General features: G+C 36.1%; 1 protein-coding gene across 1 annotated transcript in view; it reads left to right on the top strand.

Moving 5' to 3' along the window:
- phf12b (PHD finger protein 12b) overlaps positions 1-21,107 on the top strand; it is a 72,949-nt gene that overhangs the window by 26,835 nt on the left and 25,007 nt on the right. Inside the window, exons 3-6 of the mRNA XM_028807073.2 lie at positions 11,902-11,974; positions 18,901-19,348; positions 19,627-19,747; positions 20,752-20,884. Coding sequence (XP_028662906.1) covers positions 11,902-11,974; positions 18,901-19,348; positions 19,627-19,747; positions 20,752-20,884 — 775 coding nt within the window. The remainder of the gene's footprint in view (positions 1-11,901; positions 11,975-18,900; positions 19,349-19,626; positions 19,748-20,751; positions 20,885-21,107) is intronic.

Raw genomic sequence — 21,107 nt, 5'->3', positions numbered from 1 at the left:
GGTTCCTCCCTGTGTGGATAGCGCTTTGAGTACTGAGAAAAGCGCTATATAAATGTAATGAATTATTATTATTATTATTATTATTTAGTATTATCATCTCTGTGTGCTAGATAAATGAGAAGTGTTGACCATTTGTTGACATCTTATTTAATGCTTTACATCAAAATACTAAACTTGCATTTAAAAAGACTTTTAAGCTTCCTTGTAACTGTGACTCCCATTTATTTGAGCTGTTCTGAAATATTCAGTGATCACCCTTCTAATATGCTATTTGACAATTGTTATAACACAAAGTCAGACCCAGAGATTGTGCTGGAGACCTTGGATAACTGACCACACAGCTCATCCTGGACATTCTTCTGTATACGTTTGTGCTGAGCAATCCAATTACAAATCATCCATTGACATCTAGATCCTGTTTTTGTAATTCAAGATTTGGAACAACGGTGCCGATCTCCAGAAATAAAGAATGCAAGGCAGGAACGAAAGTTTGACTTACTGCCAAAATCATCCAGCGAGGATCACCCATAAACAGATTTTAATATTAAACTGAGTTTGAAATGTGCCTTTGTGATGAACAACAATTATATGTGTGTTATTAGTTTAACAGAATTGCGTATTTATTTTATTCAGTTATAGTTGAAGATCAGAGATAATTTTTATGAGTAATAATTGAAGAAATTTAGGTAATTCGAAAAGTTTAACAAACTCTTGTAATTCTTCATACAGTAATCCCCCGCTCTATCATGCCCCCACTATATCGCGGAAAAATTCAACAAGTACATCCTACCTGTAGTGTACTTTGCAGCCAATTTATAACAAAGCATACGGTTTTCAGCAGACAGAGTTTCACGTTACAGCACCCAGATGATTTCTTACAAAGCCCATTATTGGCTGAAAGAGGAGACTCGACCAATCAGAGCGGATTTTATTCTCTTGGGCTCTGATTAGCTGCTGCTAACGTGGTGTAATCTCGCAAGAACAGCGAGCGTGGGTCCCCGACGAATCATGTATCGCTTACCTTGCTTGTGGTCCAACTGTTCTGAGCAAACTTTTGTGAACTTTTCGTTTTGTTTTAAGCCCTACGATGGCTCCCAAGCACCAGAGGCTTGACCATACAGGAGAAGGTAAAACTGATGATGATTATTATAGTTACTCATATCTTTAGCCCGACATCCGTGTATCATATGTGTATCCAAAGTGTGTTTTAATAAGTTTACATGTGTTTAAAGCATGTGGGAGTGGTATTTTAAGGCTTAAACTATAAAAAAAAAAAAAAGTGGTCTTTCTATATCGCGGATTTTCACCTATCGCGGGTGGGTCTGTTACGTAACTTCCACGATAGGCGGGGGATCACTGTATATCTCATTCCGATACATAGTGTTTGGAAACAGGAACATAGAACAGACACAAAAGAAGATGCATTTCATTTTTATATGAATTGTAGTGCCTTATTATCACACTAAGTATATTTTTGGTATCCACTCTACATTTAAATGCAAGTTCTAATTTTCTGCTTTGCTCAACACAATACATTCAGTAGAACATGTGGGAGAGAGAGAGAGACAAGTATGTATCATAAGAGCAAAAAAAATGTTACAGGTCAACAATATACTGTATAATAAATTTGTAACACTTTATTTAAGGTTAGATAAGATGTTTTTAATATTATAAACATATCTTGACAAAACACTTTGGTCTCATTCAAGTACTGTTTCCCCATTAGAAAGACAGTATCATCCAGAAAACAAGGCATACTTGTAAATGGGAAGTCAGAATAATTCAATGGTTACATTTTTATAGCTGTTAAATGTCATTAAAACTTAGTTCAAAAAGTGCTGTTAGAAGATGCTATGGCTATGGATAAAGTACTGATTTATGTTGAAGAATTTAGGTAGTTTTCCAATGGGTAAGTTCATTTTTTTATTTTCTGCTAGGTTTGAGTAGGACATACACCTCACATAGCCAGGCTAGCATTCTTCCAGATGAGAAAAATAAGACTGTGTATTTTAAGTGTAGTGAAAGCTACTGTATCAGTCTGGAATGGTCTTAAGACAGTATTTTTCCATTACTTGGTACTACTCTGAAAGGGTTTATTGGAGGGCATGGAGATGTATAATAGGCTCAACAGTACTTAATAAGCAAGTGTAAAAAATTAGCCAAATAGGCCTTAAGCCAAGGGCATGCTACATTAGTAGTTGTATGTGTGTTTGTCCGAGAGAGAGTTGGGAATTTTTTTTTTTGGCTATATTTTGCCCAAGTTTTTGCAGTGGTAGTATATAAGTAAAATTATTATTATTAGAAAATGCAGCTTCAAACATTGATCTAAGGATGGAAAATTAATGCTTGCATGTATTCAGATGTTTTGAGTATTTCATAATTAAACTTTTCTATTTTGGCAACACAAGTTTTTGTTTTCAACGTTCAAAAGTACAGAATGACATTGATGACATCGCTGATGTAACTTTGCTGTGGTCTTCAAAGAAACCTCAATGTAAGGATGTAAAAGCAATGCTTTATTGCAGTCTGAGTTTTCGACATTTGACTTTGTTCTCAAGTGTCACTTTGTGTAAAAACCAAGTTAAAGCTAAGCATGCTGTTTAAAGATGGTAAAGTACGGAGCCTTTCACATTAGGGAGTGGATTGAGTGACACAACAAAAAGCTAGCTATAAACAACAGTAACCTCTTTACCAGTTGTTTACATGTGTAATGAACTTGCATTTCCCTCTGTACTTTGAACGTGTATGTGATAACTGCATGAATTTCTCCATTTTTGTCATTCTTGCATTCTGTGCACTGCACTTGATGTTCAGTTGATGATGCTGAGCTGCTTATTCCTATAATGGTGGTGTTTTTCACCTCATCAGCCTCTATGATTTGCTTGATGCTCAGCAGATGCTGCTTTTTTTTCTTTCCACTATGTCACTTTTAAAATAAGAAAAATGCACATATACTTAACTGCATTAGCCTGGAGTCACTAAAATGGTCAGAGTAATATTACCCATTTGCAGCTTCAGTAAATTTGCATTAAAATATTATTAATACTAGAATCCCGGAAGCCTACGAAAAAAATGGTAATGCAGGGCCACCTTAATTTCCTTCGCACTTCTTCATCAGTGTCTTTGTTTTGCAAATGTGTCAGTCAGCATAGACAGCAAAGAGCCTGCTATCCCATCCCCCACCGATGCAGCTGAAGTTTTCTCAGCTCAAGTCTATCTGGGTGTGAGGTGCCTTGAGTTGTATAGGGTAAATAATACATTGTTATTTGGAATACATTTCATGTGTGTTCCGTGTCTACAACAATCTGTGTAAATGTAGGATGACAGGAAATGCGAGGCAAGACATGTTGAGCACATAACCAAAACAAACTTTTTTCATGTTGATAAAATTGATAAAATGTTGATGTGAAATGTATAATGTGTGAAGACTGAAGTTCAAATATCAAATACTTTCACAAAAGGTATAACAAAACAAGTGCACCTTTATTCAAGAATATAACCAAAGAAAAAGGAATTATTCAATTTACATGTTGCTGTTAATATGTAAAAACTGAAGCCCAACTACCAAACTGGTCTGGTGTTGAGGTAAGAACAGCTGCTTCTAAATCAAGAGGTTGCGGGTTCAAACCTGGGTGTTCCCCGCATTTAACATTGTGACTAGTATTGCACATACACATGCAAATCTGTCATTTTTCACACGTTCTGTACGGGTGTCTTTCTTGTCAAGGGGCAAATGCTGCATGAGTCTGATAGCAGTCATGGGGCATTGTATCTGTGATTGCCAGTACAACAAATAGTTCTAATCAGGCATCAACCACAGCCCCAACTGTTGTCATCGCTGCTCTTGTGAAAAGAATGGAGATAAACGGCATCAACTCAGAGAGGGAGAGGCAAATTTATTGTACAATGTGAACGTGACTGAGAGAATAAAACTGAATTTAAAAAAAAAACTTACAAGTAACACAAATTTACAACAGGTGTTAACAGATTCAAATCAAATGTATGTTTTTATTATATTTTAGTAATTATAGGAGCTCACTCTTCCAAATGGAAAATGCGAGGAAGACCCAAGATCGAATCTGCAACCTCTTGATTAGAAGCAGCCGTTCTTGCCTCTAACCCACCTATGCGATTGATAAATGGACTTCAGTTTTTACAAATTGACAGAGGTTAGGAGCACGCACTGATACAGTGCATTGCTGCACCCACCACACGACAAACCAACTCAGGATCCCAGATTAGGAGCCTACATGCAGGGATGGATGCAGGTTAACATTATACCCAGGACGGGCAAATCGACAGCAACATGTAAATTGAATAATTTCTTTTTCTTTGGTTATATTCTTGAATAAAGGCACACTTGTTATGTTATATCTTTCGTGAAAGTATTTGATACTTCAGTCTTCACACATTATATATTTCACGTCAACATGTTAATTTTTCCAAAATGAAAAAAGTTTGTTTTAATTGTGAGTTCAACATTTCTTGCCTCGCATTTCCTGTCATTCTTCATTTACCTAGGTCATTGTAGACATGGAACACACATGAAATGTATGTATTTCAAATAGCGATATATTATTTACCCTATACAATTCCAGACACCTAACTCTCGGATAAACAGACTTGAGCTGAGAGAACTTCAGTTGCGTCGGTGGGGGATGGGATAGCAGGCTGCTTACTGCTTGTGCTGATTGACATATTTACAAAACAAAGACGCTGATGGAGAGGTGTGAAGGAATTTAAGTTGGCCCAGCATTATGACTTTATTCGTAGGCTTCAGGAATTCTAGTGTTAATAAAGGATAAATTATCATGTAATTTCCTGCAAATAACTCTTGACTTAATATTTAGAGATCGATTATAATTGTTGTGATGCCATAAATCCAGATTGTCTATTGGCATCAGTAAAGAATGCAGCCACAGACATTTTACCATATCTTGATTCCTCATAGACATTGTCGGGCAAGCCATGCTATCCTACAGTTGAAATCCCTTTCCTGGCAATTTCTTTTATTTATTTCTCCAATCAGCCTGTATGTGCTATCTTTATTTGACAGAAACATCTGGTGTGGTTGCTAGATAGTGCACAAGGCCGTCTGCTCAGTTTTCTGCTCACTGAGGGAGGCTTAGCACTTTTGATAATCATTGCTTCCTAGGATGAGCAATTTCTGTAGTGCTATATTACCAGACTGTATTCGCATATTAGACTTGTAGATGTGTTTTACTATATCCTAAAGTATTATGGAGTTTTAACTCTTTGCAGCCATACTGTGAAATAAATGTCAGTGCAGTTATCATTGAGTGTCAGAATATATTTGTGTTCATGGTTTGCTATAGTAATACATTTTGACATAGCCTTACTAGTCAAGTAGACTGGTTTGCACTGGCACACAGTTGCTCCATATCAAATCTTAGGCCCATGTTAAACCAGGCTTTGTATGGCTGTATTCTGTACCATGGGAAGATATTTCACTAAGATATGTTTTAATATAAAATAAGTACATTGAAATGTGAATCTTCACTCGTCAGCATATGCTTCTGAAAGCTGTAATACTAGGGTGTTGTACCGTGTTAGCCATTGTGAATGTAATGAGAAGTCAAGCAAAATGACACCTTTTATTGGCTACCTAAAAAGATTACAATATGCAAGCTTTCAAGACAATTCTGGCCCCTTCTTCATTAAACTCATGCTAAAATTTAACACATTACAACATGGTTTAAATAGAGACAAGAGTTTTATTGCCAGATATGAAGATTGTTTTAATTTCTTGGACTGACATGGACAACCTGTCTACAGACCCACATTGTATTGAAAAACTCCTGAGAAACTTCAAAGACTTTTTTGGATGGTTATCTTATCCAAAGATCTTGACTATACATTGTTCTCCTCTCTTGCTAAATGAATCTTAGCCTGGAGAAGTCTATTAATCTTTTACATTTAAGATGTCTTTGTTAAAGGTTTTCCAATGCTGTATCTGTCCTAGTGTCTATATAAACACGGGGAACTCCAGTTTCTGTATTGTATCATACCTGAAGAAGGGGCCTGAGTTGCCTTGAGCTTGCATATTGTAATCTTTTTTTAGTTTGCTTGACTTCTCACTTCTGAAAGCTGCAATAATATCTTAAGTACATGTTGAAATTTTGTTAAGGTAGGTGTGTGATGTGTATATTAGCTTAGTAATTAACCAATACTTTTTTATTTCATGAGTCTTAAGGCCCCAAGGTTTGGAAGATGTAACATTTTTTAGGTCTGAGACGATGGTTGATGACATCGTCCATTGTGAATTGGCAATCCACATCGTCGATGTAAATAAAATCCGTCGGTGGACTCCAAGCATTTGCTGAAATTTCCTCAAAGAGGCAGTCCTCACATTTTTTTTTTCCTTTTAATCTTGCATGCCTCACAAGAAGGTTGTCAAGCACTTGCATGCACTTATTAGCTAATTACTTTGTTGCTAATCAGGGGATTTCTAACACTAATTTGTTTCAATTTCCAGTTAATTTTACACTGCAAACTTTCAAGCAAACTAAACATAAGTGTACTTGTCATGGACTTCTTTCATTGGCCAGAAACATTTTTTATAAGGAAAAAATATCACAGAAGGTCGAAAACAGTTGTGTTTGTGTACCACTGAATTTTCCCTAATTATTTGGTTTACTTGTCAAACAAAGCTTTGTGAGCAAAGCACATATCATCAAACAAGTAGAAGACTACTCGAAAATTATGCACTACTTTGCTTGGCGTAAAGCAAACACGTTTGAAATAGGCGAGTGTGCAAACGAAAGCCAGCTTTGCTTAGGACATGTGCTTCACAGTAGTGTGCAAGATAGTGTGCGCATTGAGCAGATGGCCCATCTCATCTGAGTCCATCACTTTCCTAGTGTAAGATTAGGAGGTTCGCTCAGTCTCACAAGACACTAATGTTCGATTCTCTCCCCCTCTGTATGTATTTTGATTGACCAAATCACAAGTTTATTTACAATTGCTGTCTGGTTGCTTGAAAGAGGAGAGATTAGCCTGATCAGCTGCTTGGTTTGCTCTGATGGGCTGGTAATTCTAAGAGTTGTTTTATGCAAATTGTGTTACATTTGTACCTAGATGCATTTTGATTTGTATCTTTTTATTGTTTGTAATGCTTAATGTTAATTCGACTCACATAACAGTCCCTATTACCAACAGCAGGTGCATAGTCTGACTACCATATCATGCTCAATTTCCCCCATAATGCACAATATCTCATGTAGTTAGATTGGCCCTGTTTTGGATCACATACATGCCTCATTGTAAACCGTTCCAAGGTTCACTTGGTACTGCACCGAGACCACCCTCAGTACAGTGCTTTTGGTCCGCTCCAGGTTGCTATTGGTATCTTCACATCTAACTAAACAAACCAAACTTTCATGGACATCGCACCAGAGTTTAAAAAAAAAAAAAAAAAAACTGCTACTAATAAACTAGTTGTGTAGGCGTCTATATTCAGTACTGGAGGCGTGTGATTAAAACCCACACCTGTGTAGACAGTATATGTGGTGCATGGGTAGAACTGGTAATTATTCGTAATTTTCAAGCATACAGGGTGAGTCAAAATTATGTTAACATTTGAATGGCGGGAACAACCTGTTCGCCATTATGTTCAACACACAAAAAACAATGAGCAACAGTACCATTTAAAGCCTGGACACACATTTTGCAGGGAATAGATGATAACACAGTCTGTATTCTGTCCTTCAGGTCATTGATATCCTGAACTTTCCTTCTATAGACGCTCTCCTTTACCATACCCCATAACCAGAAATGACAGGTGTCAAATCGGGAGTGTGGATGCCATGGCAATGGTCCACCACAACCTATCCATTGACCTGGAAAAGTGCGGTTGAGATAAAAATAGTCCATTAGTGTTAACATAATTTTGACTCGCCCTGTATATGTGTGTGTGTGTGTATATATATATATATATATATATATATATATATATATATATATATATAAAATGTATATGCGTGCACGCACACACTGTGGCTTGCAAAAGTTTTAACTCCCCTTGAAATTCAAATTTATCGATTCAGTATTTTAAATGTGAGCTCTTACGCTGTAACAATACATTTCCAAAGTCCAAAAAAAAACCATTTTCTGCAGATATTTAACTGAAGAAGAAAAACTCAAAAGTTAGTGTTTGCATGAGTATTAAAGCCCTACACATTAATACATTGTCAAGAATCTTTGTGCTCCAATAACAGCCTTAATTCATTTGGGATAGGTATGTACCAGTTTTACACATTTGTTCAGAAGTGATTCTTTCTTATTCTTCTTGGCAGAATTTATAAAAATTCCCTAGGTTGGTGGGGTGGTGCCTCTGGACAGCAGTTTTCAAATAGTGCCTCAGATTCTCAATAGGGTTAAGATCTTGGCTTTGACTTAGCCATTCCAGCACATTCACCTGTTTTTAAGCAATTTCAGTGTCAGTTTGGCCTTATACTTAGGGTTTTTCTCATGTTGAAAGTTGAATCCTCTCCAGAGCAGTACATTCAAAGCGAGATGGAACAAGTTCTTCTGCAATATTGTGCAATATTTGTGTTCAACTATTGTCCTTTCGACTCTGACAAGATTGTCAACACATGAAAAAAATCTCCATAGTATTATGCTTCCACCACCATATTTCACCATAGGCATGGTGTTTCTTGAGGCATATGCAGTGTTAGTTTTACACCACACATACCTCTGAATTCTTGCCATAAAGTTCTCTTGTAGTCTCTTCTGACCATTAAACCTTTTCACATATCTTAACTTGGTCTTTCTCACTTTTGTGTGGACCTTCTTTAGGAATGTCTTCTTTCTTGCTACCCTCCCGTAGAGTCCTTTTTTTTTTTTTTTTTTTGTGGACCCATGCACCTTTACTTCAGTTCCAGCAAAGAGCATTGCAGAATTCTGAGAGTGACAGTTGGATTTTTAGTAGCCTCTCTCACCACTCGACATCTTGCTGTGATGTTTAGTTTTGTGTAACGGCCTGTTCTAGTAAGAGTTTGGGTGCTGTGATGATCCTTCCACTTTCTGATGATGGATCCAGAAGTGCTTAACGGGACATCCAAATTATTTGTAGCCATTTCCTGTCTTGTGCATTTCATTGACTTTGTTTCACATGTCAGCAGTATGCTCCTTAGGCCGGGTTTATATCTTCGTAAGATGCAACACATGTTCCTGCAGGCGCTACTGCTGCGCAAGCGGTGTACTTTTTATACATGTGCACATACTTGATGTAAATCCGGAAGATTCCACCAGGTGGCAGTGTGAAATATCACAATGAGAAAACAATGTTTGGCTTCGCTGTGTTGTGAATTGCCTGAAACATCCATTAAATTCCCAGAACACATTGCCACAATATCTCCGAAAAAGATGGCTGTTTAATGATTACATCTTATCAATCCAGGGACAAGCCCATTCCAGCAAGTATCAGGCACAAGACAGAAACAATCCCTGGATGGGGCATTAGCACATCATAAGGTAAATACAAGCATACATATATGTTAGCGTCATTTTAGCATGACCAAATCCCCAAACCTGCAAGTCCTTGAAGGGAACCAAAGCACACTGTGGTAACCCAACAGAAAAACATGCAAACTCCAGGCAGGGAACGCCAGGGACGTGACCCTGCAAGGCAGCACCGTTGCCACCCCCACATGTGTAATTATTAATAGTGTAAATTATTTAAATGAAGTTAAAGATTTATCTGTAAAATGTAACATACATTCTTTAACACATTTCATCATGAAAGTGATATGAAGCATAGATCTAAGGATTCTAAATGTGCAGAGAGCTGGAATATCATACAGTTGTGCTTGAAAGTTTGTGAACCCTTTAGAATTTTCTATATTTCTGCATAAATATGACCTAAAACATCATGAGATTTTCACTCTTTTTGGAATGGCCAAGTCAAAGTCCTGACCTTAATCCAATCGAAATATTGTGGAAGGACCTGAAACGAGCAGTTAATGTGAGGAAATCCACCAACATCCCAAAGTTGAAGCTGTTCTGCACGAAGGAATGGGCTAAAATTCCTCCAAGCCGGTGTGCAGGACTGATCAACAGTTACCAGAAACGTTTAGTTGCAGTTATTGCTGCAAAGGAGGGTCACACCAGATACTGAAAGCAAAGGTTCACATACTTTTGCCACTCACAAATATGTAATATTCGATCATTTTCCTTAATAAACAAATGACCAAGTGTAATACTTTTGTCTTTGTTTAACTGGTTTCTCTTTATCTACTTTTAGGACTTGAGTGAAAATCTGGTGATGTTTTAGGTCATATTTATGCAGAAATATAGAAAATTCTAAAGGGTTCACAAACTTTCAAGCACAACTGTACATTTAATGTGTTCTGTGTGGCAATCGCTGCCTGCCACTTCAGTGGATTGCCAGAAGCACGTACCATAGAACAACTTTGTTGGTTTTAAGATGACGTTTACAATGGTCTACTAAAATGACAAAGAAAAAAAAGAAAATGGGGAGGGGGGGGGGGGGGGGAAGAGCACAGAAAATGGAATGTGAGACCTTTAAATTGTATCACATCATTATGATGGGGCATATTCAACGCTTTTATTACCTATGCGAGAAATAGATGAAGAAAAGCACCACGAATACATTTGTATGTCAGCATTTAAATTTGATGAATGCTTCACCACATCAAACATCAAAGCACACACATTGATTCATCTGCAAAGCAGCTTGCTGTCACATGTTGATAGTAAACAAAGGCTCATGTTCCAACTTGAACACACTGATCCCCCGATTTTTTGTTAGTACTGCAATTTGTGCAGGCATTGCGTTAGTTTCTGAGGACGTTCTCAAAGGATGCGTCAAATGAATAATGGGTACGTGTGGTACTCATGATGCGTGCGTGTACACGTTCTGAGCGTGAAGCATAAACCGGCCCTTAGACTTCATTTTTGCAATTATTGTCCTACAAAGACTATGACCCTTTAAAGGGATGTTTTTATATCCATAGAGATATAAAAGGCTCACAATTAGTACCTAATTAAGTTTCATTATGGTTAAATGGCTGTTACCTTTGTATCGTTTGTGATTAATTTATCATTTGTGTAAACCTGGACCTTCCTAACTACAGAGGTTTAAATACTTATGCAAGCACTATCCCTTGAGTTTTTAATTCTTCAGTTAAATATCTAGAGAATATAGTTTATTTTGACTTTGGAGATGTATTGTTACAGCGTAAGACTTCACATTAAAAATAATGAATGTATAAATGTGCACACACCTTTTGTCGTGCAGAAAATTTTGATGACTTTTAAGGGGATTGAATACTTTTGCATGCCACTATATATACAGTATGTAAAAATATATATTACATATGTAAATGCTGAGAAACATGATCAACAGATTTTTTTGAATGTAACCTCTACATTTTTAATCAGTAAAAGATATTGATTTTTACGGTATATTCATCCATCCATCCATCCATTTTGCAGTGAGCAAAACCGTGAACCTGTCCTTAGAAACTTTCATTATATAGAAGCAAATCATATATAATGTAAAATGAGTCTAGAAAAACAAATAATTGAGCTGAGATAGCAATTTTTGAAGTTTATTTTACTGCTTATTTTAAAGAGAGAGTGTAAATAATAAACAATAAATACACACATAACATCACCACAGAAATTTTGTATTTAATATATTTTAGTGTATGTTGTGCTGAGGATAATGTGAATACATTTTTTTTAATGGATGTTATCCAAGTAATTTAAAATTAATTTTTAGATTTTTACCTTTACATTGTAGCAGATCTCAGTCTGCTTTCCAATAGAGAGAGTTGAAAGTAATTTTATTTGCATATCATTGACTGAATGAACTTTGCTGTGGCCTGACACTTCTTTCTTTGTTATCTACAGTAATCCACCTCTGAGTGAAGAAATGCTACCTTCTGGTGACTGGATGTGTCATCGCTGTATGGTTCGTAGAAAGGTAAAAAATATATATATTTTAGCAAGCCTGATGATTACTGCAGGGCAATCAGTGCTCTACAAAGTTGCATGAGTGGTAATACATTCATTAAATGCAGACTTCTTACTTTGTTTCAAAATGTTTAATTACTCATTTTATTTTGGTTGATAGCGAAAATAGATAAGATGGGGATGGGCGTCACTTATGCAACTTTTACCAAGATGTACATTTTATTCTCACCCTTAAACTTATATCTCCTGTGCCTGTTTATCATGCATGAAGTGTCAGAGAGGCAGAGCTCATCTTAGCAGTACCAGTCACAAGACATCCACCAACCTTGAATCGGGCATACAAGTAAACTAACGAGTACACTTGTATACATGTCTATGTATGCTCTTTTATACTGTGCAGTTTTTACATAAAAAGCTGTCTAACTACATCTCTTGGGATAGTTGGATAAAATTAATATGTACCTAAAAAGCATGATTACAAGGAACACATGTAAATCTCATTCAGAAAACAACCCTACCAGGAATCTAAACTGGGTAAAAGCAAAACTGCTGCTGATCGTCTCACAGTTTATCCATTCATTTTACTTGATTATTGTTACTTGAAAATTATTACTTTTAGTATATATTTTTTATCAATTACATTGACCAAATAAAGTACAAATAACATCTACTAATTAAGTATGTGATCAAAACATTGAAAAGTGCATATAGCATCATTTAGTCTGGAGCTGATCACAGAATAAATGCTTTGAGATGTAAGTAAAAACAATTGCACACAGAACATAAAAACTGTAAAGTTCAGAAGTCAAATTCTATCCATTCATGTATTTTTGTAGTCCGCGTATCCACTTCAGGGATACTTTTGGGGTGCTGGTGTGATTTCTAGGAGCATTGGTGGATTCAAGGTCGACACCATCTGTGAAGGGTAAACTACTCCTTCAGGGCACTCTTTCACATACACCAGCATTGGCTTGTAAGGGGCCAAATTTGAGATGCTTTTCAGCCTAACCTGCACATATTTGGGATGTGACAGAAACTTCTATGACAATTTCAAACCCAGGACTCTGAAGCTTTGAGGCAACCATTCTAACCAGTATGTCTTCATATGACCCAGAAGCACAATTACACTTTCTAGTGAACAAAAAGTAGTTTTAATGTGAACTAGGCATTTAACCTATTTCATTGAAATTTGTTGTTAAGAAAAACAGTTGTAATAGCTCTAGAAAAAAAGTTTGTACCTTTTATTTTCTAGCAGCTGTGTGACAAACATAACAGTAATATTTTGAAAGCAACTAAAAACCTAATTTATGATGAAACAAATAGCAATTATAATAAATGTTTAATAACAAATTGATATTTTAAAGAGGTCCTGTCCTATGCCTTTTGGCTTCTAAACCCCTTGCTTATAGTGGGAACATGCAGTTTAAAGCTCATTGATACAAAACCCTTAGCCCACTTTCCATCTCACCTAAAGGTTTTAAACTTTACTGTACTTTGTAAATACAGTGTATGAAGTATGACTTTATACTTTTCAATTCTAGTTGTTATTTTGACAAGTGAAACAATAGAAATAGATTATGGATTTTGGAGATCCCAGGTAAGAGTTGCATAAACACAATCATTAAAATGTGGCATGGTAAAAATGAAATGCTACTAATTTGTTAGGTGAGAAGAATGGTGGAATTGAACACTGAGCATGAGCATCCTCTACAAAAAATAATAAAATAAGAACATAGAAAAAACATATGCCCTGAAAATGTTGATGTAGCAAGCAGTGAAAGCATGGTGGAGCTGGTTGATATTGGTCTAGAGAAAGACTTAGCAGGTCGGGGTCAGGAGGCAGCCAAAACACCCAGAAGCAAAAAAATGAACCACTTCCAAGTTCAGTGAATGACTATTAAGTGAGGAAAAGTGTCATGCTTTCTGTTTTCTTTGCTGGAAAGTATTTAGTGTATTTTTTCCTTCTCAGGCATAGGAGCATTATCAATGTTATCTGTAGTCAGTTGTGTGTACAGCCTGTTTATTGTCATAAGATCTATTTTATATGACTGAAAAATTGTCTGCAGTTAACACCAATTTCATCTCTCGGTTGTCATCTTTGTAATGGCGCATTATTGCAATATGCCTCTCAGTTATTAGCACAGGCAAAAAGTTAGTTGTGAGGGTAAGCTTATGCTGTGTTCATCTGCTATAGGATAGATGGGAAATTAAAGCTTCCTGGTGGAAATTTCACATGAGTATCATTTTGAGTGATAATTCATGTCAAACAGAACAGGCATTTTTGTGGTTACAAATGCTAACTCTGGAAATTCCCATAGAATATGAACACAGTATCATTGGCAGTAACTAGCTGGATTTTCAGCTCTTACATCTTGTCAATAAAATGTTTTCCCATTCAGCTGTTGGTGGTGCCTCTAGAAGGAATGTGTTACCTTCGCTCAACATAAATGATTAGTTGCTGACATCCTGTGCTGTCAACCATGTTGATGGGTAACATTTTTTGGTGTATTATTGTACACATCCTCTGACCATACATCTGAACAGTTTACTTTCTTGCTCTTGCAGATGCTTTGATAGGTTACTGTAGTCTAACCTTGTAAGCGGCATGCTTCCTTAGTTTGTATTAACATATTGTAGATGTGCTGCTTTTGTGTTTTAGCTCATTTTTTAGTGACCCTTGTTACCCTGTGGCTGAAAATACTCCTAAACTGAGGTGTTTATAGTGCACCACATTTTCACTGCACTCTGCTTCTGGATGTAAAATGATCTGGCACTTAGCTTTATATGTACCAACTCTTCAAATTATCTGTGTATTAGACTTTATAGTGCACAAAGATAACATAAATTTCCCAGCACAAATTTAGATTAATTTCATTAATAAAATTAATTGGTTTAAAAGTAAGTGAATACTTCAAGACTGAAAATTAACAGCAGCCTAGATAAAGCTGAGTAACCATCCATCCATCCATCCATTTTCCAACCCGCTGAATCCGAACACAGGGTCACGGGGGTCTGCTGGAGCCAATCCCAGCCAACACAGGGCACAAGGCAGGGAACCAATCCTGGGCAGGGTGCCAACCCACCGCAGGACACACACAAACACACCCACACACCAAGCACACACTAGGGCCAATTTAGAGTCACCAGTCCACCTAACCTGCATGTCTTTGGACCGTGGGAGGAAACCGGAGCGCCCGGAGGAAACCCACGCAGACACGGGGAGAACATGCAAACTCCACGCAGAGAGGACCCGGGAAGCGAACCCAGGTCTCCTAACTGCGAGGCAGCAGCGCTACCACTGCGCCACCGTGCCGCCCACCTGAGTAACCACAACATGCAAAAAAGTTGACTGTGTATATCATTACCATTTAATACTTCTAAATATGTCATTGCTTCAAAGTTTATGTGTAAAACTAGATTAACTGAGCATGATATGCGCTATGTTTGCTTTATTACTTGCTTACATTGTATTTACATTGTAATAAAAGAAAAAATCTTCACATTCAATTTTATTTATTTACTAGGGAGCTTCACTCGCCAATCCACTCCCGGCCTGCTCTACGCGCCAGCCACTTCGCATCTCTGTGGATTTTACTTTCACTAAACAACAAATCTTTTAATTCTTGCGCATTCGCCTCTTCATTGGGAAGAAACCCTACTTTTCCCTGATAGCAACATGAATTAGATGATCTACAAGTCTCCGACTTAAAGTTTAAATCCGAACAATATATTCAGTCTTTTTTCGCTGTTTCGTTATTTCATCAAGTAATAATTACCGTTTGTGCTAATACGATCTTTACTATCATTTTTTTTGAGACTTTCAAATTTTAGTACTTTAATTATTTCTAACCTGCTCTGCATGTGTACCACCCCAACATTTTTGAATTCTTTATGACGTTCTACTTTGTCATCTACTTTTGTGTTTTTTTGCCGGCCCTGGGCGTGGTTAAATCTCTTTGCACAAAGTCTCGTCTTGGGGGACGTGAACGTATCTCTCTGAAAAAGTCGCGTCTCGTCCCAGGCTAAAAATTCTCGTCTTGTCCCTGGATTTTTTTATTATAATAGAGAGATTTCATTGTTTCCATTCCTGCTCTTTGAAATAATGATTAGAAATTACAAAGTTTAACTGAGCCCATGCAGTTTAAGGTAACCCTGGCAGTAGCCAGCAAGACTGCAAGATATCTCTGACACACAGAGACCCTAAAAATAAGAGCTTTTAGTTGATGCTAGTTAATGATTTATTTTTGTATTGAAATGCCATGTTAATGCTACAAACAAAAGTGTATTTATTATTGGATGGTACACATGTGAATGATAGGATAGATACCTAAAATGATTTACTAAATAAACATTTACCATATTAGTGATGCATAGAGCTGTTAAATGTGGTGTCACTGTGATCACAGAAATGAATGTATCAAATGGTATAAACACTACTTTTTGTTTTAAGTCTTGTAAAGCTTTCACAGTTTTGTGTTTAAACCAATCTTTCAGGCACCATGTAAGAATCATTTTGATGTTGTAATGGCATTATAAAAGCAGGCACAGGTAATTATTCCTTGTAATACATTTTCACAGATTAGACAAATTTATATCTTTGCAAGTAAACTGATTAAAACTTGGTACACTGCTGCTCCTTTTTGTCATTGGTGACAATGTTGGTGAAGTTAACAGTGTTCCTTTATAAGGGTAAATTTGACTTGGTTGAAATAGCCTTATATAATGTGAATCTGCACTCATTTGGAACCATTGTCAGCAAAAAGTAGACTAGAATGAAAATTTGAGTGCCATTGTAAATGAATATGTAATATGAGAGAGGCACTAAGCTATTTGTCATAGTATTTATTACATTTTAGCTGTTTTTGAAATATATTTTAGTTGTTTTGCAGGTCCTCATGAATGAGAGTTAGGAAGGAATGGTTACTTGTTCCAATCAAATACAGGTACTATTAGCTGAGAAAATGTTTTATTTGTCCACTAGATGGCATTGATAGTCTTCTGCACATAATATTATGAATGCGCTTATAATACAGGTAGTCTTGGCAAATACAGAACTGTAAAGTGTAGCTTTTTTTTGTTGTGTTTCTAAGATTTCAATTCCTCATTCTGCAGACATTAATTTTTCATTCTTAATATTTTGCAAAGTGCTAACAAATGTCTTCCCTCTTATTCTAATGAAATGTATTTTGAGCAAAATGTTCAGAATTAAAAACAAACATTTTCAGCAACACACATGTATGCTTTTTTGCAATGGTATAAGTTAATTGATTGAAATAATCACTGGACCAAGTTTAATCTATTGATCAAATTAGTTATTTTAAAAAGTTAGTTAAAAATAAGTTGTTTTTTTTAATATTTTAAAATTGTGTTAATTTATATTCTTTGACCAAATAAGACTTTTTAAAATGGGACACAAAAGTCTGAAATGAATGTTGATGTCCATTTCAAAACTGAAACACTGACTCTTGAAATTAAACTCTGTTCAAATTTGTTATAAATGTGACGCCGGCACTGTGTGATTTGTAACTCTTGAGTTGGCTTGATGTTGGTGTGTGATGGACTCCAAACAGGCTTGGCTCTTGTCATGCTCAGAATGCTGCAGCAGTGGGCTCCTGGGCCCTCACCCCTATGACTCTGTGTCAGAAGATGTAGTTTCATAAGACCAATTACCTTTATTTTTCAATGACATTGCAAATTTTGGGATGCAAAAGAAGAAAATAGTTCAGTACAGAGCTTTAAACGAATTGTGATCTAAGCTCTATACTATTTATTGATATATATGCTATTTAAAAGTCCAGTGTGGATCAAGTTGGAATAAGGAGTTTATGTACCTGTTTTTCAGTATTTAATCAAATAAAGATGTTTTTATTTTTCCTTGCATTGTATATCATATATTGTATAAAAGGAATTTAAAGTAAAATAAACTATCTTTATTTTGTTTGAATAATTAGCAGAAAACCTCAACACTACAGTGTTATAGCAGCCAGTTTTAAATTACACAGCAACTTTTGCCTTTATATATTTATTGTAATTTAAACATAGTATCTGCATTGATAGGAATTCTCATGAACTTGACCTTTTTATATTATCAACCTAATTTTGACCATCTCAAACTCCTTTTAAGTTGTAATCCTTGTAAACACTGCAGTGCAACACTACATAATTACATGCATCAATTAATCACCCTGGCTGTCTATACAAATGTCCAGTAACAAATTTTTTATCTATCTTATACAGTTAGAGCCCATATAAGAGCTGTCATACAGTAAAGCAAATTCCCATGAACTTGACCTTTAGATTAGTTCATATGTAGCGGGACTTAATTTTCTTTATCACACCTTTAAAACATGTAGTTCAAACCTTGATGCTTAAGGCGTCTAGAAGAGAGAAGTAACTTGTACAGTAGATGAATCATGGAATCAGGTAAAAAGTTAGACTACTATTTTAAAACATCTTCACACCACTTTTGCACTGATCAGAATTTAGAAGTTAGGCTGTTACCACAGTTCAAACTCTCCCTTAAGTCTTCAAAAGGGTTTTTACTTGTATGAGACAGTGCGGCATCTATGTAGTCCTTATTTACAGATAGAATTTCTTCTTGCCTCATTTCAAGGAATCCTCAAACAAAACTGGAATCTATTTGTCTTATTTCAATGATTGCAGCAACTAAATTAAAGTTCTTTTGTGTATGCTTTGTTTTCAAGGGAGAGTAAAAGCTTGCAAGGAAACAAAATATAGTTTGTTCATACATTTACTTTTTATGAAAAAATACTTGCTAATTATAAGCATGTATTGATGTATTTTCAATGCACATCATTTTGACAAATGAATTATTCAGTAGATAAATTAAGTGTTGTGTGCATGGATCCATTCACCAGTCTCTGCATCTGAAAGTGAAATTATTTCTCCCTTGTTTTTGTGTTTTGCTGCATATAGAAACGTGAGCAGAAAAAGGAGTTCAGCCAAATAAATGGGTTGGTAGAAAAAACATTTGGAAAACGGACTGCTTCCCCCATCACGGAACTTGAGTTGGGTGGAACAGATAAAGCAACTGTGGTGCGACTGGACAGCAGTGGAGGAGGAGCATTCAGAGCAGCCATAAGTCATGTTAAGCTGTTAGAAAGAAGGGCCAGCAGCAGACCAGGAACTCCAACCTCCAATGCCAGCACGGACACACCAACTCCATCTGAGCAGAATGATGTAGATGAGGATATGATGGATGTCGAAGATGAAACTCCTGGCTCGGATCCAGACTATACAACTCCAGTGTTAGGCACACCTCACCTCAAACGGCCCTTTGAACTTCTTATTGCAGCTGCCATGGAGAGAAACCCAACACAGTTCCAGCTTCCTAGTGACCTCACTTGTACAACGGCACTGCCAGGTTAAACAAAATTTAAACATTACTGCTTGGTTTTAGTTAATTTATTTTAATATCTTCATGAAACTATAGAATTAGTGAAACAGCGTGTAAAAACTTTGGTTTGCTATACAAATCAGTTTTATGGCACAACTGGTAAATAAATTATTATTGTAGTATAAACATTTTTCTTTTATGACAAAAGTAATTTTAAATAAGATCTTTTTAATGTTTATTAGTTACATCCAGTGCTTTGCCGTGTAACATTTTCAAGCAGTGTTTTGTTGCATTGGTGTTCATAGGTACTAGTAAAAGACGACGAAAAGAGGAAATGACTGGAAAGAATGTGAAAAGGCCGCAGCATGAACTTGACCACAATGGACTTGTACCACTGCCTGTCAAAGTTTGCTTCAGTTGTAACAGGTATAAGTATAGCCCAGCAGGAGGGCTACACAATTTAAGGGAGTTATTTTAAGCAGCTTGTTTTCCTGAGTTTTGTCTTGAGCCTTTGTAAAGGTCATTATTTGATACTATACGTGCACATTATTATTTATAAGCTGTAATCATTCCCATTCTGTCGTACTGTACTTAAAAGCTCTTTTTGCACTTTTTGTTCTAATGAAAAGTCAGAAGTGCTGTCCAATGGTTGCACCTTCAGAGATGACCACAATAATAATTATATGTTTTTTCTTGGCGTTTGCAGTACTGTAATTGCATGCCATTCTGTTGTTGCTGGGGGAAAAAAATCAATAAAAAAGTAATAATTTTTTCGTTTTAATGAGTTAGTAATGTGTTTCGGCCTGACAAGCTAAATATTTACTAGTGCAGATGCAGAAGTCTAGTTTCAGTATGAATTGCTTTTTTTTCCTTCTAAGTCGTGTAGTAATTGCAGGGCAAAACATGAAGGAAATTTGCAGAAGTACACAGAACTTAATGGCAGACAGCACTAATTTGTTCTGCTTGTTAGAGACATCTGTTTATTGGCTATTGGCACTATTGTAATTTTCAGCTTTTTCTTAGTTGTTGTTTTAACCCTTGTTAGATTCTGACAGCCAATCTTTGTTGCTTGCTTTTTAAAGCGGGCAAAATTTTTGTGTTTTTTTGGGGGGGTTTTTTGTGTTATTCTAATGCCCGTCACAGTTTACAATTTTTTTTCATTGTGGTCTTAAGTCTGAAATTTCGAAATGATTCCTTTATCTGAAGTGTTACCTTTGTATCTTTTTTAAGTATAGTTATTTTTATAAGAAATAAAAAAAAATTCTGAGTTTTATTAAACTGAATTGCAATTAATTGTTCATATGCTGCCTGAATTATTTGGTATGTACATCATCCCCTTTCATATTTAGTATATATATTATATATATATATATGGAAATGTTACTGGGCTAATTTTTTCCCCCTGTACCATTATTTCCTTATTTTTAAAGGAGCTGTAGAGTAGCACCACTGATCCAGTGTGACTACTGCCCTCTACTGTTCCATATGGACTGTCTAGAGCCACCTCTAACGGCAATGCCAACTGGCAGATGGATGTGCCCCAATCACATTGAGCATGTTGTGGTGAGTGTTGCTGTTTGTTACCCCGAAAGCAGGAGTTCTTCTTATACCTTAGTGAAGCTCACATTCATGCTTTTATTTATATCATCTTAATTTTCAGAGAATAACACAGTTCATAGTAATTGTATTTAGTATAGGTTTGTGCCATCTTTTTGACAATGTCTTATTCCTTTTTCCCTATATTCAACTCCCTCAAATGAAAGAGATACACATCAGTGTAATTAAA

The sequence above is a fragment of the Erpetoichthys calabaricus genome, chromosome 8, assembly GCF_900747795.2.
Source record: "Erpetoichthys calabaricus chromosome 8, fErpCal1.3, whole genome shotgun sequence".
In the NCBI taxonomy this organism is placed as follows: domain Eukaryota; kingdom Metazoa; phylum Chordata; class Cladistia; order Polypteriformes; family Polypteridae; genus Erpetoichthys; species Erpetoichthys calabaricus.
The sequence above is the reverse complement of the archived record's forward strand: the minus strand, read 5'-3'. Positions and strand labels throughout refer to the sequence as shown.